This window comes from Medicago sativa, chromosome 7 (genome assembly GCF_051527215.1).
Source record: "Medicago sativa cultivar Bolivia chromosome 7, Bolivia_mono, whole genome shotgun sequence".
Lineage (NCBI taxonomy): Eukaryota > Viridiplantae > Streptophyta > Magnoliopsida > Fabales > Fabaceae > Medicago > Medicago sativa.
The window spans coordinates 15,629,660-15,654,511 of record NC_140755.1 but is presented as its reverse complement, the minus strand read 5'-3'; the positions used below and the strand labels follow the sequence as shown (position 1 = coordinate 15,654,511).

The 24,852-nt window shown below is 34.6% G+C and overlaps 3 protein-coding genes across 5 annotated transcripts; 2 read left to right on the top strand and 1 right to left on the bottom strand.

Moving 5' to 3' along the window:
- The first annotated feature begins 2,179 nt into the window (after positions 1-2,179).
- On the top strand, positions 2,180-4,762 carry LOC146904554 (uncharacterized). Its single transcript, XM_085728313.1, has one exon. It carries the CDS (start codon positions 2,180-2,182, stop codon positions 4,760-4,762), a length of 2,583 nt encoding a protein of 860 aa, XP_085584439.1.
- A 4,087-nt stretch (positions 4,763-8,849) lies between these two features.
- Positions 8,850-13,946, top strand: LOC146904553 (Regulator of chromosome condensation (RCC1) family protein). 2 transcript variants are annotated; one of them, XM_085730447.1, is made up of 9 exons: positions 8,850-8,974; positions 9,731-9,996; positions 10,820-11,013; positions 11,103-11,150; positions 11,547-11,619; positions 11,818-11,989; positions 12,750-13,181; positions 13,252-13,443; positions 13,664-13,946. In XM_085730447.1, the coding sequence occupies exons 2-9, from the start codon at positions 9,738-9,740 to the stop codon at positions 13,722-13,724; spliced, it is 1,431 nt and encodes a 476-aa protein (XP_085586573.1). In that variant the 5' UTR covers positions 8,850-8,974; positions 9,731-9,737; the 3' UTR covers positions 13,725-13,946. The 2 variants fall into 2 exon arrangements, with proteins under 2 accessions (XP_085586573.1, XP_085586572.1); XM_085730446.1 differs by having other exon boundaries at positions 9,727-9,996.
- A 549-nt stretch (positions 13,947-14,495) lies between these two features.
- On the bottom strand, positions 14,496-21,405 carry LOC146904552 (agamous-like MADS-box protein FUL-L). Of its 2 annotated transcripts, XM_085723309.1 has the most exons (9): positions 21,347-21,405; positions 20,968-21,204; positions 17,088-17,160; positions 16,874-16,938; positions 16,314-16,413; positions 16,137-16,178; positions 15,775-15,813; positions 15,350-15,498; positions 14,496-14,826 (listed from the first exon to the last, which is right to left on the bottom strand). In XM_085723309.1, the coding sequence occupies exons 2-9, from the start codon at positions 21,150-21,152 to the stop codon at positions 14,709-14,711; spliced, it is 771 nt and encodes a 256-aa protein (XP_085579435.1). In that variant the 5' UTR covers positions 21,153-21,204; positions 21,347-21,405; the 3' UTR covers positions 14,496-14,708. The 2 variants fall into 2 exon arrangements, with proteins under 2 accessions (XP_085579435.1, XP_085579434.1); XM_085723308.1 differs by lacking the exon at positions 21,347-21,405 and having other exon boundaries at positions 20,968-21,337.
- Positions 21,406-24,852: the final 3,447 nt, after the last annotated feature.

The window sequence follows — 24,852 nt, the reverse complement described above, 5'->3', positions numbered from 1 at the left end:
TTTGAGAGATTTTTAAGAGTTTAATGTTGATACAAAATGAGCATAAAAGTTTTTCTACTAAAAAAAATAGTATAAAATTCTAATAAACAATAGTAACATCTGCAAGGGTCGAACAAAGTCAACGCCTATGACGTGTGCTACGAGGGTAGATGTCATATGAGGATGAGCTTCATACAAAATAAAGATTATCATCACTTAGATCACCTTTTTAGCTAAGAAATCAGTTGCAGTGTTACCCTCACATAAAGTATGTCGTAAATTTACCACTCAATCTCTACGAAACTGTTTAATAGCCATGATTAAATTTCTATGTTTGTGATGTACATTCAAATCCTTTTGGATGAGGTCAACAACAATAGTTGAATCAGAGAACACGTACTTAAATCCATTATACCAACACAACTTCAAACCATGGTATAAACTCAAAATCTCAACATGGAGAATGCAAGGTCTACTAATTTTCCAAAAGAAATCATGCAAAAAAAAAAACATGTATGATCACAAATAAGACCACCAAAACCTCCCAAGTTGGAATCAAGGAATACATTGCCATCAACATTAAAAGCTAGTGAATCCATACTAGGTCGTTGCCAACTGACAATACGTGCATGCTGCTGAACAATAGGAGATGTATGATATGCAAAAGCTTTTAAGACATGATGCAGAGATGATGACACTTGAGTGTCAATTTCATAGACATAATGTTTGACATACTCAATGATGTATTTGTTGCGAGAACACCCAATCTTCCTCAGCTGAAGCTCCCTTCCCCACTTCGTTTTCCAGCTCGGTTCCAGATGAGGTTCAGTTTGGTATGTGTCCTACCATGGTGATAAGTTTATTGAAAATGAAGCTAGGTCGTTGGAAAGTTTTACCATAGCCCCACGGTGGGCACCAATTTCACGTATGTAAACATGAATTACAATAGATGAGCTATTTAGTAAGCTGCCTGTGAAGAGCTCCAAGAATACTCTAAAATGACTAAGGTGAAAATACAATGTTTAGGCTATAATGAATCTGTCCTTCGAACCACCTAAGTGTTCCCCTTCTATAACCCTTAATGTGTTGACTTAACGGGCCTTTCATTAATCATTCAAAGCCCATTAAGTTGTGATCCAGAGCCTCCAATTGGCTGTCTGGTTTGAGTATGGTCACGCGTGGACTAGGGTGCAACTCGTCCGTCAGGGTGCGTGGAATTGAGGCGCTTTCGGAACAAGATATGTGGAATGAAAGCATTCATAACTCAAACCAGACCAGTATTAAGTGAATACGAGCTGAACTGGATGTCCTGACTTGAACGGTCAACCAATGTTGAGTGATGACGCGTTGATCTTGTCTGACTTGAACAATTAAATCAGTGTTGAGTGAGGACGACCTGAGCTGGCCTGACTTGAACAGTCAAACTAGTGTTGAGTGGGATTAGTTGAGCTGGCCTGACTTGAACAGTCAAACTAATGTTGAGTAAGGACGAGTTGTGCTGACTTGACTTAACAATCAAACCAGTGTTGAGTGAGGACGAGCTGAGCTAGCCCGACTTGAACAGTCTAACCAACGTTGAGTGAGATCCTGCTAGTCGGTTAAGTAAAGTATTACAACTCACATGGAATAGTCCATCCATCCATGTCAGTCCACAAAGCATGTAACATATCTTCACTACATTGATTACAAATAGGACATAAGTTAGAAGAGATAAGATTACGAGACAATAAAACGAACTAGAAGGGAACAAAATTGTGGCACATTTGCCACAAGAAGAATTGAATATTTGAAGGAACACAAAGATGTCAAATCCAATGACATTATATAGTATGCCAATGACACCAATAAACTAAATGATATAAATGTTAAATATCTTTTTAGTTCTATAAATATATCGATTTTTCTTTTTAATCCTTCTAAAATTTCTTCAATTTTGATCCCCTAAATTTTTTTTCGTCATCACTTTTCGTTTTTACTTTAAAATCAACTCATGTGTAGCTTCATATTTTTTTAATTCAATTTTACAAAAATAAATAGAATATTATAACAATCGCTCACATAAAAATGAGTAAAATTTAACTGAACTAATTACTATTTTGAAATATTCATAACCTTATCTTATAAATTCTATTTTACAAAGTCAAAGTCGAATAAAGTGGTCCACTTACTATTAATTAATATCTTAAAAAAAAAGAGAAACATGAGTGAGAGAGAGCGTGGTCGAGAGACAGTGAGAAGCGGTAACCCTAGGTTCCACCACCATGGGCCACCGCGACGGTATTCACCTTCACCGGAAGAAAGGTACTATAGGGGGGGTCGGGGTCCAAGCAGGGTGCCACCAAATGGGGGGTATAGGGGAGAGTGGTCTTACGTGAGACCGCGAAGGGGGAAAGCGCTGGAACAGGTGGAAGACGGACGGGACAGGCTTCGGGAGGATCATCGGCATGGAGGTTCGAGGCCGCACGGGCAGTCTAGGGTTAGGGATAGGCATGGTTCAGTATGGTGGGATTATGATTCAGAGGATTCAAGGGATTTTTGCGAGCCAATTTTGTCTTCCGACGGGCAGGTCATCATGCAGTATTCACGTCATGGTAGGTCACGTGGTGGTGCACGCAGGCATGGAGAGCGATTGCCACTCAAACAAAAACGGTCGAAATCTAGAGTCAGGAAGCATGGCAAGTTCGATGATTTTGTAGAAGGGAGCAATGGTAAAGGAAAGCGGCGCCTATCTGTAGCCACAATTAAAAATACGGATTTTCATGATGAGGAGTTAGGTGCAGCTACTGTTAATATTGGACCAGCAGAATCTTTGAAGCCAAGGCAACTACAAACCGCTTCAATTGGTAAAGTAACCCATAATCTTGTATCTTTTTACTTTACCAATGTTCCGGATAATATTTCATATAGTTCTTTAAGGCAAGGTTTTGAGGTTTGTGGAATTACGGAAGATGTGTATTTGGCTAGGAAACGTAATGTTAATGGTGCGTTATTTGGTTTTGTACGGTATAGCAAGGTGAAAGATATTGATAAACTGTTAAAGGCTGTAAACAATGTGTGGTTTGGGGACTGTAAGGTGGTGGCTAAGGTGTCGAGTTACGACCGTTTTGGTAACAAACGCGAAGTAGGAAGAGAGAGGGGTGAGGGAGAAAAAATTTTTGAGGGAGGAAAAAATTATGCCGAGAAAGATAAAATTGTAGAGGGAGAAAAAATTAACGAGGGAGAAAAAAGAAAGATGGGTGGGTTAGCTAAAGAGGGTGTTGGAGCGGGGAAACAGGTGGTGGAGGAGTTGTCGGCGGGTGTTATAGTGAAAGGTCCGGTGGTGCAATCGAAACAGAGGTATGTTCCCAAGTATAGTTCTTCTGATGATGATATGTCTTGGGCATCGAAGGGTTTGGTGGTGTCTGTTTTGAATGGGGATTCTATACCAGTGTTACAAAGAAGGATTTTTGATGCGGGTTTTGATAAACTTGTTATCATTCCTTTGGGTGCAAATAAGGTGTTTTTGCGAACTCTTGACGACGGTGATGTGAGTTCTTTATTGTCTGAAGCGGCTTATTTTTTTGATAATTTCTTTTCTAAACCGGTTCGGTGGAATAAGGAAACGTTGTTTCGTGAAAGAGGTGCTCGGGTGCGGATTTATGGTGTGCCACTTCATGCATGGAATATAGATTTTTTCAAATTATGTGTCTATGATTGTGGCCGGTTGCTGAAGGTTGATGATACCACTTTGGATAGAGACCGTTTTGATTATGCACGGATTTTATTGTCCACTACAACCTTAGAGATAATCAATACAAGTGCCCAAATAATGATAGATGGGGTACTCTTTGATTTTCAAATTATTGAAGAGTGGGGTTTCTCCTTGGGTGAGGATGCATGTCTGTTTGATGAAGAGGAATGTTTAGATGATGAATCTCATGGAACACCGGAAATTCATGCTGATGTCGCAGGGTGTGGAGATGTCGACGATCTTTTACATCACTTGTCTGAGGATTGGAATAAGGAGGTTAATAATCAAAGTGTTAAACAATCATCCCCTGTAATCTCAGGTTCTAATAATGTGTCACCCTCTATATCTAGACCAACAGCACCATCATTGTCGCAAGATGTGAAGATTTTGTCAAAAGAACCAGCTGCATGCGTGGCTGCTAAGCTAAGGCCGAGTGTGGACTGTTTTGAGCAGATGACAACGCAGACTTGTGAAGTGGTGGAAAATCATAATAGTGTTAAAACACGGGTTGCTAAGCGAACTTTATCGTGTCCTCCAGGTAGGGTTCGTGCTTCAACGTCTGGTCCGTGGAGTTTGGAATGGGTGAATAAACAAAAACAATTTGCTGCTGAGGTCCCAAAGTTGTTAAAGCCGCAGTTAAATGTTACTTCTTCTTCAACAAGCGGGCAAAGATTTAAAAAGAAAAAAGGAAATGGTTATTTACGTCACTGTGCTCAAAGTATTAAACGAATTGCAAGACTTTTAGAAAAAGATCGTAAGGAGGTCCTTCGAGCCTTGCAAAGGAATATGAAACTACGTAAGGCGGTGTCAGATGGTTCTAAGGCTAAGCTTAAGTCTAATGATGTTGCTTCAATTAATGAGTCCCAGTCATCTGTCAATAATGATTGGGAGAATTGGTTGGTACTTCATGCTAATAAGGAGAAGGCGTCTGAGGATGTATGTGATATTGGGAAGAAAGTTGGTCTTAAATTTGCGGGCGATAAAAACAATATGTTTGATGTTCTGTTAGGGGTGGGGAGGAAAACTCATGGTGGTGGTGGGGAGGATGTGTAGATCGATGTTGAGGGTTATGATGAGGGTGGGGTATTTTGGTGTTGTGTTTTTTTGCCATGAAGATAATTTCTTGGAATGTTAGGGGCTTAGGGAGTGTTGAAAAAAGGAGGGAGGTGTGTAATTTGGTGCTGAAGGAAAAACCTTTTCTTCTCTGTTTACAAGAAACAAAGTTGTCTGTGCTAGATGTGTCTGTTTGTAAATCTATATGGGGTGATATAAATGCTGATTTTTCTTTTCAACCGTCAGTAGGAGCATCTGGTGGTATTGTTACTATGTGGGATGTTCAGGAGGTCGAGGTGTGGTCATCTATTTCTTTCGATCATGTCTTGGTGGTTTTAGGGCGATTTGTGAAGACTGAAGAGGAGTTTGTTTTGTTTAATGTGTATGCTCCGTGTGATGCTTCTCGTCAGCAGATGTTATGGAATAATTTATCTTTGAGATTGGGGGCTATGTCAAATCAAAATGTTTGTGTCTGTGGTGATTTTAATGTGGTCCGTTGCATCGACGAACGTCGTAGTGTCGGAAGGGTGTTTAATGCAGTGTGGAGCGACAATTTTAATAACTTTATTGAAGGTACTGTTCTCATTGATCTCCCTCTCCGAGGCCGTACATTCACGTGGTTTCGGGGTGACGGGAAGTCTATGAGTCGCATTGACCGGTTTTTGCTGTCTGAAAAATGGTGTTTGACTTGGCCGAGTTGCTCCCAGTGGCTATGTCTCGTGGTTTGTCGGATCATTGTCCTTTGGTGCTTGCTATTGATGTTGAAAATTGGGGACCCAAACCTTTGCGTATGTTAAAGTGTTGGGAGTCTCTTCCTGGCTATAATAATTTTGTTCGCGAGAAGTGGTTATCCTTTCAGGTGGAGGGTTGGGGTGGCTATGTGTTGAAAGAGAAATTAAAGCTCCTCAAATTGGCTTTAAAAGATTGGCATCAACGTCATTCTAGTAATCTTCCTGCAAGAATTTTGACCCTAAAGGAGAAAATTGCAACTTTAGATTTGAAAGGGGAGACAGTTGATTTAAGTGGTGTAGAGATTGAGGAGCTTCATGGTTTTTCAGACGAGCTGTTCTCTTTATCCCGTATTCATTCTAGTATTTGTTGGCAACAGTCTCGAATTCATTGGTTACGTGAAGGAGATGCTAACTCTAAGTTCTTCCATGGTATTATGTCAAATAGGCATCGAAGGACTTCGATTTCGTTCTTTTACGCGAATGGAGGGTTGGTTGAAGGAGTTCAAAATGTGCGTAATGCTGTGTTCAACCATTTCTCGACACATTTTCAGCCTCATGTTGCTCATCGGCCTAGTATGGAAGGCTTGCATTTTCGTACTTTGAATCATAGAAATGGGGTGGCTCTTATAAAGCCTTTCTGGACGAGGTTAAGGCGGCGGTGTGGGATTGTGATAACTTTAAGTGTCCAGGGCCTGATGGGATTAACATTGGTTTCATCAAAGACTTTTGGGACATTTTGAAGGATGATGTGATGCGGTTCTTGTCAGAGTTTCACAGAAATGGTAGATTGGCAAAAGGTATGAACAACACTTTTATTGCTCTTATTCCAAAGATAGATAGTCCCCAACGACTGAATGATTTTAGACCAATTTCTTTGGTGGGTTGTATGTATAAAATTTTGGCGAAGGTGCTTGCTAACAGACTCCGCTCTGTGATTGATTACGTTGTTTCGGACACTCAGTCGGCTTTTATAAAAGGTCGTCAGATTTTGGATGGCATTTTGGTTGCGAATGAAATAGTAGATGAAGCACATAGATGTAAAAAAGAATTGATTCTGTTCAAGGTGGATTTTGAGAAAGCATATGATTCAATAGACTGGGGTTATTTAGATGAGGTTATGGGGAAAATGGGATTTCCGACACTTTGGAGAAAATGGATAAAAGAATGCATTGGTACAGCTACTGCTTCGGTCTTGGTAAACGGGTCTCCAACTGATGAGTTTTCTTTGGGGAGGGGGTTGAGACAGGGTGACCCTCTCTCCCCATTTTTGTTCCTGTTAGCTGCAGAAGGTTTTAATGTGTTGATGGAGTCATTATTGGCCAATAATCTCTTTTCCGTCTATAAGGTGGGTGACGGTAACACGACCGTCGTGTCTCATCTTCAGTTCGCAGATGATACTTTGATTTTGGGAGAAAAGTCGTGGGCTAATATCAGGTCCATGCGTGCTATTCTTATTCTTTTTGAAACTTTGTCGGGTTTAAAGGTGAATTTCTCGAAAAGTCAGTTAGTAGATGTGAATGTTGCAATGTCTTGGTTGTCAGAAGCGGCTATGGTGCTGAACTGTAAGGTGAGTTCCATTCCCTTTGTGTATCTGGGCTTGCCTATTGGTGGAAACGCTCGGCGCTTGTTTTTTTGGGATCCACTTATTTGTCGTATTAAGACTAGACTGTCGGGTTGGAAATCGAAGCATCTGTCTTTGGGTGGTCGTTTGGTTTTGCTGAAGTCTGTCCTGTCATCGCTGCCTGTTTATGCTCTTTCTTTTTTCAAGGCTCCGTCAGGTATCGTCTCCTCTATTGAATCTATTTTAAAATGTTTTTTTTGGGGGGGTAGTGATGACCATAGGAAAATAGCTTGGGTGGATTGGAACACTGTTTGTAGGAGTAAGGAGGTTGGTGGTTTGGGGGTAAGGAGAATTAGTGAGTTTAATATTGCATTGTTAGGGAAGTGGTGTTGGAGGTTGTTGACATATACTGGTAGTTTGTGGTTTAGGGTGTTGTCAGCGCGGTATGGCATGGAGGGTGGGCGGTTGAAGGGGGGAGGTCGTGAGGGTTCCCTCTGGTGGCGTGATATTTATCTTTTATGTAGAGATAGGTGGTTTAGTGACCATGTTGAACGCTCCCTTGGTAACGGGAAGCATACGTTATTCTGGTCGGATGTTTGGTGTGGTGTGGTGTCTTTTAAGGTTAGGTTTAGTAGGTTATATGATCTATCGGTGTTTAAAGAATTATCTGTTTTTGATATGAGTCAGTTAGGTTGGGGTCAAGAGGGTGACGCGTGGAGGTGGATGCGGAGGTTGTTTGCGTGGGAGGAGGAGGAGGTGGGAGAACTAATGTTATTACTTCATAATGTTCATTTGCAGGTTGATAGGAATGACAGATGGTTGTGGACATTGGAATCATCTAATGTATTCTCTGTTCGGAGTGCATATAATTTCCTATCAGTTCATCCTCCACTGGTTTCAACGGTTCCTGTTGACTCGTTGTGGCATAAAGATGTCCCGTTAAAGGTTGTGCTTTTTGCTTGGCGTTTGTTCCGAGACAGGTTGCCTACAAAGGACAATTTGCATCGGCGTGGTGTTCTTGATCGTGACTCAAGGATGTGTGTGGTTGGATGTGGTTCGATTGAATCTTCCCATCACTTGTTTTTGCATTGTAATATTTTTGGGGCTGTTTGGCATTTCATTTATAGATGGCTTGGCATCTCAGCGGTCATTCTTGCTCAGGTGCAAGATCATTTTAATCAATTTAGTGTCAGTGGTGGTATCGCGAAGAAGCGCCGCTCTATATCTCAGGTTATTTGGTTTGCGACAGTTTGGGAAATCTGGAAAGAAAGAAATAACAGGCATTTTAACGACAAAATTTGCTTAATAAGTCAGGTGGTCGATAGGATTAAGTCTCTCGCTTTTAGGTGGTTGAAGGAGAAATTTCCTACTCTTCCCTTTAACTATCATGGTTGGTGGCTTAGTCCGTTCACCTTGTTAGGCATAGGCTGATAGTTATTTCTTTTTTGCTTCTTTATGTACAGGTTCCTCTTGTAAATATTGTTTCGACATTGTTTGTCTTTCCTATGTACACCTTGTGCTAGGAAAGACTTTTTGAGTTGGTAATATATTCCATTTTAGCCTCTTCAAAAAAAAAATATCTTAAAAAAATAATATTTTTCTTATTGGACTTAAATATAATGTTTGACCAAAAAATATAAAGTAAAAAATAATACTCATTTAGTTTTTTTTTTTAAATGTATTTAGTCTATGTTATCAATCAGATACAACGACTTTATGAATTTATCTGTTTTTTATAAAAAAAAGAGGGAGGTGTAATGTCTGTACTAATTGGTGGGTAACCTTTGAAGAACCGGAAAAACATTTGACACCTCTCGTCCTGAGTCCTGACTGACTTCACCGCGACCGACCATCCGTGTGCATTCCTTTCCTGTTGTTCTGTCTGCCTCTTCCTGCCTTCCTCCGTGATTGCGTATAAAGGTAAACAAACCAAAACTCTTCCTTTCTTTCTTTTCATTTCTTCATCTTCATTTCCTTCCAGGTACTCTCTCTCTCTCTCTCTCTAGAGTATTTATTTTTCCATTATTTATCATTCATATTCATATTCCTATCATGTTTTATTTTGCTACCTTTGTTATATTTTTTGTTTTTATTATCATTAATTCAACTTATTGGACAACAATCTGTGGATATTGATGCAATTCATAAATTGAGATTATTCAACATTGCATCCCAATGTCTACAATCTATGCAAAATTTAATTATTGATGCAATTGCTGATTGCTGTGCTTTTTTTATTACTATCATTGATTGAAATTAAGAAATTGAGCTTATTGATGTAATTGGTGTTTTTATTAGGAAAAGTTGCTCATGTGGATTGTTAAATTAATTTTACATCAAAATTTAGTCATTTATCTTTTTTTTTTCTTTCAAGTCATTTTGGTCCTTCACCCATTTTTGAAGCTTGAAAATTCATACGCTAACACGGGTCAAGGATTAAAATGACGTGAAAAAAAAGTTAAAGGACGAAATTGATACCTGAAATTAAGTTACAGGACTATGAGAGAAATTTTGCCTTTTTTTTTTTATCATTGATTGAAGTTTAGAATTTGAATTTAATGGATTTTGCATCTTAATGTTAATAATCTATGGATATTGATGCAATTTGTGTTTTTTTTTATTATCATTGACTGCTATTAAGACATTGAACTTGTTGGATTTTGCATCTCAAGGTAGACAATCTATGGATATTGATGCAATTTTGGGGACCACAAAACCCGTGGCAGCTAGTATTCCAAGGAAGAGTGCTATTTATGTGTGGGGGTATAATCAATCCGGGCAGACAGGGAGAAAGGAGAAAGACGATCAGTTAAGGATTCCAAAACAGCTACCTCCTCAGCTGTTTGGATGTCCGGCTGGTCTCAATACACGCTGGTTGGATATTGCATGCGGTCGGGAGCATACAGCTGCAATAGCCTCGGATGGCTCACTTTTCACTTGGGGTTTGGACTTCTCTTACTCTTTACTTGTTTTACTCATTGTTCATGACTCCATGTATTCATTCAAAAACTGTTTTATAGTATTGGAGCTATTTTTCTATGATTCTTAATCAGTCAAACTGAACAAAATTGAAATAATTTACTCATACCTTCACACCCCAATTTTGGGTTCTAGACCCTGCTAGGGTCTAAGGAGCATTGCTTTAGAAGGATTTTTGCTATATTTCTAGGACGAACTTGACTCGTTGGAGTTTCCACTGCATTTTTATTATGGAATGTGGTTTGTGTCAGGAGAGACCATTTTCTGTATTCGGTTCTTTCCTTCTTGTAGTTAGAGTTGATTTCATTTGATAGTTTATTACTAGTAGGGAATATCAATCAATGTCATCAAAAGCGCGCTATAGCAGTGCTGTTACTATGGTAGTTAAGTAGAGGGAGCGGTTTAAAATAGTGGCTGTCACTGCAGTAGTTGAGATTGCAGTCTGTCACATGCAAATTGGCTGCGCCAGCGGAGTCCCCATTACCCCAGCTTCCTCTACGGGTGACTTTCCGACAGGTCCTTCATTTTCGAGTTATCATGTGGTGGATTCTCACAAACCCACTCTCTTCTGCTCAATCGCATATGCGTATGGCTAAATATGCTCTGCTATCTGGGATTGATAACATTTATATGGTCAAAAGTTAATTAGTTTTGCAATAGATTTTCCCTTTTTAATTTACAATTTTAATTTTAAGTTTGTTTGCTATTATTAATGGTTTTATATCGTGGCTAGTAAACATAAAAGTGGCAAGTGTCAAAGGCTAATGCATGTTATCCCATTCTCAGGGGCTAATGAGTTTGGTCAACTTGGTGATGGAACTGAGGAGCGAAGGAAACATCCAAAGAAAGTCAAACAATTAGATTCGGAGTTTGTAAAATCTGTAGCCTGTGGTGCACATTGTTCTGCTTGCATTGCAGAACCTCGTGAAAATGATGGTACCGTGTCGACTGGAAGGCTCTGGGTTTGGGGGCAAAATCAGGTACTAGCTTCTTAAGGGTTAAAGCGGTGTTCTTAATATCACAATCTGTCATATATGATTTTTCTTCAACTTATTTTTTTATACTCCAGGGATCGAATCTTCCTAGACTGTTTTGGGGTGCCTTCGAACCTAACACAGTAAGTGTTTATGTTTGAGCATAAACCACTATATACATGTAACATATCCTCGTATACATTCATTATTTTATTATTTGCCTTGTTTATATGCAAATAGATCCAAGTGGATATCCACTGGCCATTTCTTTATGGTGAATGCAATTATTCTATTAAATTTCTTATTGCCTTATTTCTTGTTTGTACCCATTATGATATACAAGTGAATTCATTTCCCTAGGGTTATGATTTAGTTTAAATTTATTAAATGTGAAATAGAATGCGCAACTGTTTCCGTTCCTTTTCTTAGCCGGACACAACATTAAACAATGCAATAATGATAGTAATCTTTTACATTTTTCTGTCTGTTTATTGATCTCTCATTTTCCATTTTTCCGTTATTCATATCATTACTTACAGACCATTAAGCAAGTGTCTTGTGGAGCTGTTCATGTGGTTGCTTTGTCTGAGGATGGCCTACTGCAAGCTTGGGGTAATTCAGTCATTGCCTTTCCTTATTCACTATTGTCTGTCTAAACTCTAAATATGTTGTTATTTTTGCATGATTTATAAATTTTATGTCTATGATTTCCCTTATGGGTTGAATATAGGAAAGTAAACTTGATCATTACAAAATGAGGGTTTTTTGTGACTTACTTATCGGGGCTGTCTTACTGTTTTCATAAACCAGGCTACAACGAGCATGGTCAACTTGGCCGAGGTGTTACTTGTGAGGGACTACAGGGAGCTCGCATTCTAAGTTCTTATGCTAAATTCCTTGATGAAGCCCCCGAGCTCGTCAAGATTACCAGAGTGTCATGTGGGGAGTACCACACTGCAGCCATTTCTGATAAGGGCGAGGTGTAAGTGATATAAAGGATTTTCTAGATGGAGATATTTATAAATTTAACCTTGAGAAATGTGGTTTTCCGCATGACACATTAGGGAATCTCACGGAAGAGACACAATACAATGGAAATGCTGCATCTAGATATGCAAGTTTCTGTTCCCTTGACCCTTGGCGTAGTTATGACTTGTAAAACTATAGTTATATATTCCTAGAGCCAGTGGAAAATAGCGGTTGTTTAAACTCTGCTATGCATAAGGCTTTAGTGTGGCTATAGCTGCTATTTGACAATATTTTGTACTAAATAGCCATTGCAGAATAATAGTGATTTTTTCCTTCAAATTCCGCTACGTTATAGCGCTATAGTGTCACTATAGCCTCTCCTTAACAATGATTTGAATAAGGTCATTATACTTTTTAAGTAGTAGTTGAAATCTTTAAGCTTAATTTTTTTTTGACGGTATTTTTAAGCTTAAAATATGCATAGTAGTGCATGTACATGCATCATAAATACTAGGTATAATTTGTTTACAATGATAATCTTGTATTCTCAATTCAGAGGCATAAATCCTCAAGCTACTTCACTTCAATTCAGTTTCTTTTGCTCGTCTGATACATGGAGACATACTTGTATTTAACTAGGCTGTGGAAGGAGTGGTTTGTTCCAGTTATATGTTATTTGGGAACCATAAGCCGTATTAAAAATTAGTTATGGAATTTAGCTTGTGATAATGTTTCATCACTATTTATATTTGTTCCTTCCCTGGATCTTGCAGTTACACATGGGGGCTTGGAAATATGGGCCAGCTGGGACATACTTCACTTCAGTATGGGGATAAAGAGTTACTTCCAAGGAGGGTGGTTTCCCTCGATAGTATTTTCATAAAAGACGCAGCATGCGGTGGTGTACATACATGTGCGTTGACTCAGGAAGGAGCACTTTATGCTTGGGGTGGAGGTCAATCTGGTCAGTTAGGCCTTGGCCCTGACACTGGATTGTTCTCGTGTATCCCTAATGACTCTCGGACATTTTTCCGAAACATTCCAGTTTTAGTTGTTCCAAAAGGCGTGCAACTTGTAGCATGTGGACATTCTCACACTCTTATTTGTATGAGAGATGGCCGAATACATGGATGGGGTTACAATAGTTATGGTCAGGCAGCAAATGAGAAATCTACATATGCTTGGTATCCGTCACCGGTTGACTGGTATGTGTTTCTAGCTGAAGAATCTTCTACATGATTGTGTAAGGTTTATGTTAAAGTTTCGACATCACAGGTGTGTTGGGGAGGTTCGAAAACTAGCTGCTGGTGGTGGCCATTCAGCTGTGTTGACTGACGCTTTTTCGTTAAAGGAGTTGTGTGAGTTTGTACTGGCAGATAGTATGACCTTATCTAATGCTGCTAAAGTTGAGGATATTGCATATAGAACTGGATCCGATGCTTTAGCTCGTCTCTGTGGAAGACTCAGGTATTTTACGTGCAATTTTAATTGATATGCAGTGCCAATGTAAAAGAGTTATGCACGGTTAGAATATTCGAAAATATCTTATAATATCATTGATATATTCGAGTATCTTAAGTTATTTTCTATGATAAATTTATAATCATAGAGTATCTCTTAGGATTTGACTTTATTTATATTACTCGACGAATCATATAATGATGTTATATCAACAACTTGATTGCAGAGAGTACATGCTTGCTGGTGGTGCTCATGGACAAGAGGAGGAAAAGAACAGTAAAATCTAACAAAGCATTTGAAGTTAGAATTAATCATGATTGTTTCTGTATTCATGAAATATATGTAACTGTTGTATTCATTCATGGAACTGTGTTATTATTTCAACAGAAGTAATCATGCAGTGTATAGTGTTGTTGTTTACATAGAAGCTTAGTACCAAATAATGTATTTTAGAGTAATGTACATAGACAAAGAATTTGGCTATGTTGAATAAAGAGATCATTGACTCATGTTAGAGAAGTGTTCTACTTTTTATGTTCCCAATTCTCAATCTTTAGTACTCACTCACCACTGTTTTGGAGTACAGTACAATTCTTGTTGAAAGCATATAGATATGTTCATAAACTTCATGTGACTAAGCATCCAAACCAGTTGCAACAAGCAACCCCTTTATAATTCAAGGAATATTCAATAAACAGTAATTGGATTATTCTTTTTCTGGTCAAGACTGTAATTGGTTTTTGTTCAATGAGTACTTATTATAATGGTTATTTTAATAATGCTTTTGACAGACAGAATCTTTATAATTGATGACAATCATAGCAAACACTGTATAAACCTTAAAATCTTGTAAAATATAAGCTGTACAGATAGATTTTTCTAAATACTTGTGGTCTAAAACATATTGTGTCATTATTCTAATGTACATATATTTTCTTAATTTTTTTTTTTTTTATCATGGTTATAAGTTTGTTTTTTGTATAAAAAGAAAACATTTATAACCAAAATAAGGTATTCTCAAATTGGAAAAGATTATACTTCAAATCAACAATCTATCATATAGGAAAGACTTCATTCTCATTGATTTGCAATATGAAGAGCAGGGTAGGGCCCTTATATAATAGAAGAGTTGATGCCTTAATATAAGGCTTACTTACACATTCATCATACATATTTAATATAATGATAATAATAGGAATAATAATGATAATAATAATAATAATGATAATAAAATGTCTTTCACATACATACATAAATACATAGATGACAATCTAGTTGGTGAGATGATGGAGCATCCATGGTGGCATGAGACTATGATTGCTTCTAGGAACAGTTTGAGCTTCACCTGCTTCTTCAAATTCCAATGACCCTCTTGCTTGTAAAGTGCCACTGCAACCATCCATACATACATCATTTTCACACATTTTATCATCATAACACAACAATATGTACATAGCTTGCTGACATTGTCTCAACAAAATTTGCTACATGCATGCATACACACATGTATATATAGGAATGTATGTTTGTATGTAATTATTTTTTGTTTAGAAGCCAAACTAATCCACCGAAATTGGTATCAGAGAGATTCAAACCTAAGACCTTTGAAAGGAGCACACTCTAAGGTCTTAAGCCGACATCACCAGACCAACTCAAGTGAGTAATATTTGTATGTAATGATGTGAAATGCAAATCATGGAATATAGCGGTTTGTTAAGTTTCCGCTAACCAATAGGGACACTATAGTCGTTATTTGACAATATTTTATACAAAATAACATATCGTAGAACAATAACGATTTGTTCGAATTCTGCTACACTATAGCACTGTAGTGCAGCTATTTAAAAACATTGATATGTAGTTCCTAAATCATACTAGGATCTACATTATGCTTAAAAGGGAAAAGAAATACCTGAGATTTAGAGAAGGAACCAGTCTTTGTGGTGGTGGTAGCACCTCTGGTTGACAGATTAAGTTGAGGGTGGATGAACATTGCCCTATGCCTATGGTTTGTAGGCATCTTTGAGGATGTTCACTCACTGTCTTCTCTTTCTCCTTTGTCTAATCATAAATGTAATAAAACATTAGTTTTTTTTATTTTTTTATTTTACTACCCTTTCTTGGCTGGTAGGTTTTAAATAACAGTTGTAGCTTTGTTGCGATTCTTGATATTACGGAGAATCGCAATCAAATATGGCAATGCAGACTCAATTATTGTCGCATTGCGGTTATGACAACATACAAAACAGTTGTGTTGCGGCCCACATCGCAATTGCAGACCTTTATTTGAAACCCTAATAGTATACTGAAATGTTAAGAGGGAAATGTGAATTCTACCTTTGCTAGCTTGCTGTTTTGCTCCTGCAATGTCCTTGCCTGTCATATACATAGCAAAGTTTTATATTAATATATATATCTCAAAACTTTATGTGGAAAATCTTGCTTCAATTTATATGAAAACTAGTTTCGCTTCACAAATGATATCTAAGAATATACTCAAATGGCATATGATTTAATTACTTGTGAAGTATAAAACAAGTTTGTTATATATATGACTTAATTAGCTTTAACATGTTATTGCAATTTGCATATGAAATTCATTTCCAAACATGTATATCAAAGACATTCTGATACTGCTCAATTTTTTGTGCCATTCAATGTACTTAAAATAAGTATTCAATTTTACAAAAATATCTTACCCTTTTGTGCAGCTCTGAGATGGATTGATTCATGACTTGGTTCTGCAAAAATCATATTGATCAGTTAATTGATCCTCAGCTGAAAAATCAAATGTTATATGTACTAATACTACATTATTGATGTCAAGAACTCATTTATTCTCTTCTTATTTCTTGTTAAAGAATAAGCATTCTCACCTTTCTTGTTCGGATTCGCTTTAGCGATGTGTCAAGCTGTTGCTCCAAACTCTGAAGCTCTTTCACACTCAAGGGGTCCAGATCATTTCCCACAAAGTTCCTATATTGAAGATGATATAAGGTATATAGTATTATTTTTTTCCATAATGTTATTGATTTTGAAGCATCTTATCTGATAATGTCAATGATGAATACTATTTAGCAAATAAATAGTTCCCAGTAAAAAGAAAACACTCTAGGAAAATAGCTTCATATCGATATTGTGTTCATTGTAAAAACAAAGAGTGCAAAATGATTGTTGAATTTATTATGAGTTTCGATCTCCTATAATTACTGCACAGTGCAGCGGGCTACAGGGCCATTAGATACAACGGTCCTGCAAACCGCTGCATGGTGCAATAGAGGATCCAGATGCATGTGGAAGAGTTTGGAATTCGGATCATCTATAGCTGCTGCACCGTGCAAGTGTCGAAGCATGAAGTAATTTTAGAACAACCTCAAAAGCTAAAAATAGTTGTTATTGTTCATCTTACAACTAACAAAGTCTAAAAAATATGTACCTTAAGTTCCTCTCTAAGGCTTGAACTTTAGCAGTGAGCTTCATGTATTCAAAGGACCAATTTCCCTACAATAAAATGATCTCAATTACTATGTGATTTGCATGGAAACAATATAATTCATATATATTCACTTTCATGTTAGCTCAAGCATGTTTATATATATTGTTTCTCTTTGTAATATGTCAATAGAAATTTATGTTTTCAAGTGAAGTACCTGTGTTTCATTGGTAGCTCCAGTAAGTTCTGTATGATTTTGTCTCTCATATCGTTCCAAAATGTCTTCCATGCTGTTTCATAGGTTAAAATGGGAAACTATCAAACATATAATACATCAAATAATCATGCAAAAGTATAAAAAAATAGTAAGGGTTTGTATGGTTCAAACAAGGGAACAAGAGATTTAATGAGTGTCATAGAGACGCACGTTACAAATTTATTGTGGATGAAAGCGAGGAAGATTAAACTCATAAGAGAGTTAAAGGGTATATTATTACTCATGTGACTATATATTGAACAACGAGAAATTCTTGCTTGGACAAAATCTTAAATCAAATTTATTTGGGCGCACAGACATAAATGTAAAAAATTAAAAGAGAAATTATTTAAATCACATTATTTAATTCTTTTCTCTTTTAATTTTTTTCATTTATGAGTGTGTGTTCAAATAAATTTGATTTGGGATTATGCTCAAGTTAGAATTGCTCCTGAACAACACATATTCAATTGATTGAAAAAATATGCAAAAAAAAAAATGAATTCAAGATGCTCTATATATAGAGTTTACACAAGATTAACAAACTAAACTACTGCCAATTTTTTTTAACATGTATACATACATGATTTTAGCTGTTGGATTCATTTGATGATATAAATATATTATTTTTTCTTTTTTATAATGAATGGTGTTTAAAACTTTTATAGGATACAATTTTTTGGTCTCCATAGTTGACACATTTTAGAACTAATAGATATGGATACCAAACGCTATACTGAGCTTTGATATATTTGGTCTCCATAAAACTAATAAATAAAACATCTAATGGAGGTTTATATTAATATAATTTGTTATTTTTTACATCATAACCACTATATTGAGCCTTGGTACCAAAAACCCTTGCTTGCAAGCATCAACACAATACATTAACATTTAGAAGACAAAAAATAAAATAAAGAAACAGGGTGGCTAACAACATAAATTATCATATTTGGGAGGGACTTTTTTTAGGCAGGTATGTCACCATAAATTAATTGCTAAAAAGAAGAAAACAAAACCATGGATACACATGCAAAATAAATATTAGTAAAATAAGAAAAAAAATTAATATAAAGTACAAGAGCTATAGTTATGATAAGTAACCCCTCCCTAAAAACAAAATGTATTAATATAAAGTACAAGAGCCATTACATATCTCTCAATTTAATAAAGTACAAGAGATATAGTTATGATAAGTAACCCCTCCCTAAAAACAAAATGTATTAATATTAATATAAAGTACAAGAGCCATTACATATCTCTCAATTTATATGACATAAAACAAACCAACTACTTACTATACATTAGTCCAAAAACACAAGAACAAAATCTCTAACCTCCCTCCAAATAAACTAACTCAAAAACAATATTTAAATGTGAGATGACATAGTTATGATTTGTCCCTCCCTACAAAATTTATGCACCTCTTTCCTCTCAATAAAGCTCCATATGATGTAAAAAATGATCAACCCTTTTGTTATAATAAGCCATCATGAACACTGAACTTACCCAAGATGAGTAAGGAATCAATATTTTGTCTTGTTGTTTCTATTATATTCATAAATAACTTATCATTATCTAACCCTATAAATAAGTATTAACCGGTTACAGAACATATATATTAAGAGTTGTTAGTGATGAGCCTTTTTATCTCAATGTTGTTATTTTTTTTTTAGGCAATTAAAGTTTGAAAAGATAACCAAAGTATATTAAAATGTCATTCTAATCATTAAAGTTTGTAATCTTAGTTTCAACTTACAACTATAGAGTAGCTACCTCTAAAAAAATATTAGAGTAGTTATGATATTTGGAATAACATGACATACGTGTCGATTATAACGTTGTGACACTTATGTAATAACCTAGGAAATATAATATCCTATAGTCAAAACATTTTTTTAGTTATTATTGTATTAAACTATTTGTCTTAAATTGAGTATATATTAATATTATATCAAAGAATGACATTTTTGTTGAAACAGAAAACCTCTCAATCCACATGACTATGCTTTGTTTCTTCTTTTTTCTATAGGAACCAGGAATCCTGCCTGAAAGCCTTTTACTTCAGTTATTTTTCCTCTCTGACTACTACTTTTGTACTATACTACGATACAATTTAGGCAATATATTTTGTTGCAGCACCTTGTCTTTCCAACAGTTTTCATTATTTATATATTTATCATATATAAATTTGGGAATATAAATTTGTATGTATAGTCCTTAGTTAGGTCATGTAGCCTTGCTTAGGTTATTCATAGATTCTTACTCGCGGTGGTGCATCTAGGTTATGAAAACCTAGCTTATTAGGTTATAGCTTCTTCTCTTCTAATATATATCAGGTATTACACATCTTAGGTTATACATAGACTTATACAGTTATTATATGATATATGTAGATTTAATTTAATTCTATATTTGCCTGAAAAAAATACATTAGTTCTATATATTATTTATACAAAAATAACCAAGTGAATGATATATTTTATTTAGTAAGCAAAATAAAATATAGGGAATATCAGGGTACTTCAATCCATTACAAGATTATAATATTAATGGTATTAGCCTCTAAATTTGCAGGCACGTCTTTGGATTACTCCATTAGTCTGAAAATAGTACAAACTTCAAACTCTTATCTAGAAAACCAAGATAAAGAAAAGTTTAATTTTATTCATAACTTGAGTTATATCTGGTACTTCATCTTTAAGGATGCTTATCTTTTATCGACAAATGTTAGTATATTAATTGTATATTAATTTTTATTTTTCATTGATCATCAGGGTTTAAACTTTGATCCTTTAATTGTTAGCTCAAACAAGTTGATCTATATATCCAACATTTGATCATCTATATAAGTACCATTTATATGTAGTAGCACCAAGAGAATGACTTGATCTGTGTTGTATACAATAATATGCCTAAAAATTTTGCTGAATTTTGGATGTCTTAATTTTTAGACAGATTTTGGATCACTATTTTTATGATGGAAAAAAAAATTATATGTCTAAAATAGTTATACCAATGTGTTTAATATTTTATATTAAAGAGGGGAAAAAAAAAACCTTCCTCCCCAACAAGCTAAGTCACGTATTTATATATCTTGAATTGAATGTGACACTATATATGACAGTGAAGGTGAAGAATGTATTGTCATGTCTATGAATGATTTATATTGTACAAACACTTCAAAAAAGTTACAAGGAAAATCTTCCAGAAGTATGGGTTGAAAGATAGATATATAGAAAAAGGGTTGGATAGTGAAGCACGATTATGTGACCAGACCCCAAAATAGAGAAACAAAGTACAATCAAACAGCAACTTCAAGTACTCATTCATGAGTATTGCTTGCTATATTTAAATTTTGACCAAAACTCAGTGCTATATTTCAGTTTAGGTAAGAATATCATAAAACATCAACATATTTAAAACCCTATGGTGTATCCCACAAAAGAAAATCTTGTATCTAATTTTATTTTTTTGAGAGGGTTTTATCCAAAAAAAAAAAAAAAACCTAAGATGATACAAGAGTAATGATTTTAAACAAAAATTGTATATATCTATATTAATTAACATATCTTGATTATAATAAAAATGTAAATATATTGACATACATCACATGACAACAACAACAAAGAAAATAATAATTAATTAGGATGTATATATTATTTTTTTATTATTAAAAAAACAAAAGTTTCCTTAACTAGATTTTGATGATGGTGGGGGAAAAAGATGGATCCAAAACAATCAAAAGTATATATATGAAATATAGAAATTAATAACCCCAAAAATGGAAATAAAAAAAAGTGGATATATATAGGTGAAGCAAACTAATTAATTAACTAACCTTGGTCCAGAGGAATACTCAAAAAGTTTTCCTTTGGTAGAGAACATAATCAAAGCAACTTGAGCATCACAAAGAACAGAAATTTCATTAGCTTTCTTGAGAAGTCCAGTTCTTCTTTTGAAAAAAGTTACTTGTTGGCTTGTTTTGTTCTCGATCCGTTTCAGCTGAACCCTACCCCTTCCCATGATGAATGATTTTTTTTGGTTAACCTAGCTACCACCAATTGTTCTTGTTGTTCTGATGAGAAAGAAGGAATAATCAAAATAAAAAAAGAGATATATAGGCTAAAAAAAGCAACACAAGTGGTTACATATAAAGAAAGATGTATAAAGAAGGAAACCCTAGAAAGAGTAGATAGAGAGTATATAGTATTGTTCACCTGAAGGAATTGAAGAGTTTGAGAAGAAATGGGTGGTGTCTAATTAATTAATAGCCTAGGATGGGGACATTTTCTATTTTTGCTCTTTTATTCAAATTAGTATTATAGTGTAAAATATTTATATTAAATCATTATTCCTACAAAGAAAGGTATATTAAATTATTTTTCACCAAAAATAAAGTATATTAAACTATTATCTCCACTGTCGGTCTAGCTAAATAGTTGATGTGTATCGTGTGTAAGTGTTTTATATCATCTTAAGGTATCAAGTTCAATTCTTATTGATGATTTTTTTTTTATCAATTTTTTGAGATATTTTATTTTATCATTATCTCCTACTAGAGTGCTATTCCAATTTGGTTTTTTTTTTTACAAAAATAATAATAGAAGTTACTAAATTTTATATGAGTACTGTAAAAAAATCAATTATTTAAATGTTAAAAATGATAAAATTGTAAATAAATTAATTTAAATTAAGGGATCAAATTAAAATCTAGACCGAAACTTATATTTGAAATAAATAATTAAAATAACTTATTTTATTGAATGAAAATAATAAAATGTGAGAATATAATTGTTAGAAAAAACTAAAACTTATATAAGGAATAATCCATAAATTATTCTAAGTATGTCAAATTACTCCTTAATTTGTCCCCGTGATCTTAGCTCAGTTGGTAAGGTCAATGCATAATATATGCAAGGTTCGAGATTCGAACTCTGAACACCACAAATAAAATAAAATTACTCCTTAATTTAGTTGAATAAAAATAGTTTATGGACTATCTAGTATGTCCCGGATATATAATAATTCTTTTACTCTGTTTATAATACTCTTGAGACATTTATTTGCCCATTTTTATAGGACTTCTTCCCATTTTTCCCTCAAAAACTGTATTACTTATTTCTTCATTAAAATACCTTAATTATTTTACATCTTTGTCTGTAAAATTAAATCATAAATACTATGATATGAGATTAAAGTGATTTTTTTATTTTTTGCTAATAATAAAGTGTTTTCTTTTCGAAAGGGTGAATGAGAAAACATTATGTTAATTGTTCATTAATAAATAAATTTAATATTATTCACAATTTTTCAATTCATGAAATTCAGTCAACTAAGTTCTATATTTTAGGGAGAGTACTTTATAATTAAGTGGTCAAATATGAGAGAGTGCTAATTTAAGAACACATCTAAAGGTTTAATTTAATTTTTTTATGATGGTTAAAGGCTTAATTTAATTCAACATTACATTTTTTATATTTTCACATTTCTATTAATTTTTATTATTTTTTCAATGTAATATTATAATTCAATTCTATTTTTTTTTCTCTCACATCTCTCTTGTAATATAGTACTTTATATTACATTTCCAATTCTTTTACTATTGGTTTGAAATTTCTGTTCCTTAATTACATTAAATGAGACGTGAAAAATGAAAAATCTACATAGATAGATAGGTTTTGAGTTGATATAGAGTGAGAGAGAGAGGATAGTGGTCACTCATGGGACAAAAAAGTGAGAATAAATTTTGAAACGAATGGAAAAGAGATAACGACTGAGAAACTAGGATTAGAATGGTACAAGTGTTGTCTAGTTATGATTGGTTAAAATAGTTTGAGTACTATGCGTTGTCTAGCTCTTATTGGTAGAAAGTGTGAGAGTTGGTTGATGGTCTAGTCTTTGACATGGCATGGTGTTGAGGCCTTTGAGGGGACATACCGTACTATGATATGGGTGGCATTGATATTGATATATGTTACATTAACCTTTGGTATGTTATGCATTTTGTAATCTTTATATTATAAATTATAAGACTTTAGAGAAACGGGAAACCTGGTTTGTTTTGTTGTTGTGTTTATGTTGTGACACACAACCTTTGCTTCTAATTGGTTGACGGCGCCTCTCACACTCACTCACTGTTCCCTTCTATAGGATTAGGCTTCAGTGTTTGGCGTTTTACCTTTCAAAACAAGACAACAAATATTCAAGGTACCTTCTTTTTATATATATCAAAAATACTTGTATACTTGTAAATTCTTGTTGAGAGTACACAAAATAAAAATGCTTGTTAAGACAACAATTTGCAATTTTGACATGTAGATCATGGTTTAACAAGTGTGCTAATTCAAGAAAGTTACTTTTTTTACTTCTCAAATTACTTTTTCTTTAACTGCCATTGGCTCAGCGGTAATTAATTGTCATTTGGCTCTTCAACGATGCTTAACTGTTGTTTGACATTTTTAAAATCAATTTAACCGATTTTAAAATTGATTGAACTGTTCTAAAATTTGTCAAACTGATGAGATCAAAAGTTCACTAAACATGCGGAAGGAAACCTGTAAAAAATGCACATACAAAAAAAAGTGATTTTTTAATCCATGGTTTTGGCCTTTTTGGAAGCAAATGATTCTTTATTTCTATTTTATTCTTTATTCACGTTTTATACATAATTTTGGGAGCAATCCACGGATTAGTTTTGTTATTTAACGTGCTTGGTAATTAGGATGACAAAATGGGTTGGACCGGTTAGGTTAGCTCGTTTAACCTGACATTTTTAATTAGCGGGGTGACTTGAGATTTTGAACCGCAATTAGTAGGTGCCCGTACAGCCAAATCCGCTAAAAAATAGGACGGTGCGGATTGACCCGTTGAGTTGATATATTAAAAAGAAACTCTCTTTTTCACTTCTTTTTATCTACAAGTCACAATAAATTTTTCAATTTTCTCCTCTCTACGGTGTGCTAATTCAAGAAAGTTACTCTTTTTACTTCTCAAATTGCTCTTTTTTTAACTGTCGTTGGCTCAGTGTAAGTTAATTGTTATTTGGCTCTTTAACGACACTCAAATTGCTCTTTTTGAACTGCTCTAAAATATGTCAATCTGATGAAATCAAAAGTTAAATAAACATGCAGAAGGATGCTGTAAAAAAATGCACACACAACAAAAAAAAAGTGAATATTTTATTATATTTTTAATCTATGGTTTTGGCCTTTTTGGAAGCAAATGGTTTTTTATTTCTAGGTTAATAGTGTTTTACCTCCAGTAATATATGTCATTTTTGGTTACCCTTTGTAAATTTTTTTCTTAGTAATATATGTCATTTTTGGTTACCCTTTGTAAATTTTTTTCTTAGGTTTCATCCATGTTATTTGAAGATTATTTGGTTTTCAACTTTCATGACATCAAATTACAAAATTTATGGTACTTTCACTCTTTGTAATTTGACCAAATTTCGGTTTACCCTCTGCCATATCATTGATTTTGTACAGTCAAAATTCATGAAGGTCTAAAACCAAGGAATCTTCAAATTACAATGATGGAATATAAATTATTATTTTTACAGGGTAAACTGCAAATAATCTACATTACAGAGGTAAAACACCGTTAACCCTTATTTCTATTGGTCCAGGAATTTATGCTTGAATGCCCTTGGATGGGGGTTATTCACGTTTTATACATAATTTTGGGGAGCAATCGACGAATTAGTTTTGTTAATTAACGTGCT

Coding starts and splice junctions, on each gene's coding strand:
- LOC146904553 (XM_085730447.1), top strand. CDS start 9,738: ATGGATATTGATGCAATTTTGGGGACCACAAAACCCGTGGCAGCTAGT. Junction 9,997..10,819: donor TGGCTCACTTTTCACTTGGG/GTTTGGACTTCT, acceptor TCCCATTCTCAG/GGGCTAATGAGTTTGGTCAA. Junction 11,620..11,817: donor TGGCCTACTGCAAGCTTGGG/GTAATTCAGTCA, acceptor TTCATAAACCAG/GCTACAACGAGCATGGTCAA.
- LOC146904552 (XM_085723309.1), bottom strand. CDS start 21,152: ATGGGAAGGGGTAGGGTTCAGCTGAAACGGATCGAGAACAAAACAAGC. Junction 16,414..16,873: donor GCCTTAGAGAGGAACTTAAG/GTACATATTTTT, acceptor TCTTCAATATAG/GAACTTTGTGGGAAATGATC. Junction 15,814..16,136: donor TCTCAGAGCTGCACAAAAGG/GTAAGATATTTT, acceptor TGTATATGACAG/GCAAGGACATTGCAGGAGCA.
- LOC146904554 (XM_085728313.1), top strand. CDS start 2,180: ATGAGTGAGAGAGAGCGTGGTCGAGAGACAGTGAGAAGCGGTAACCCT.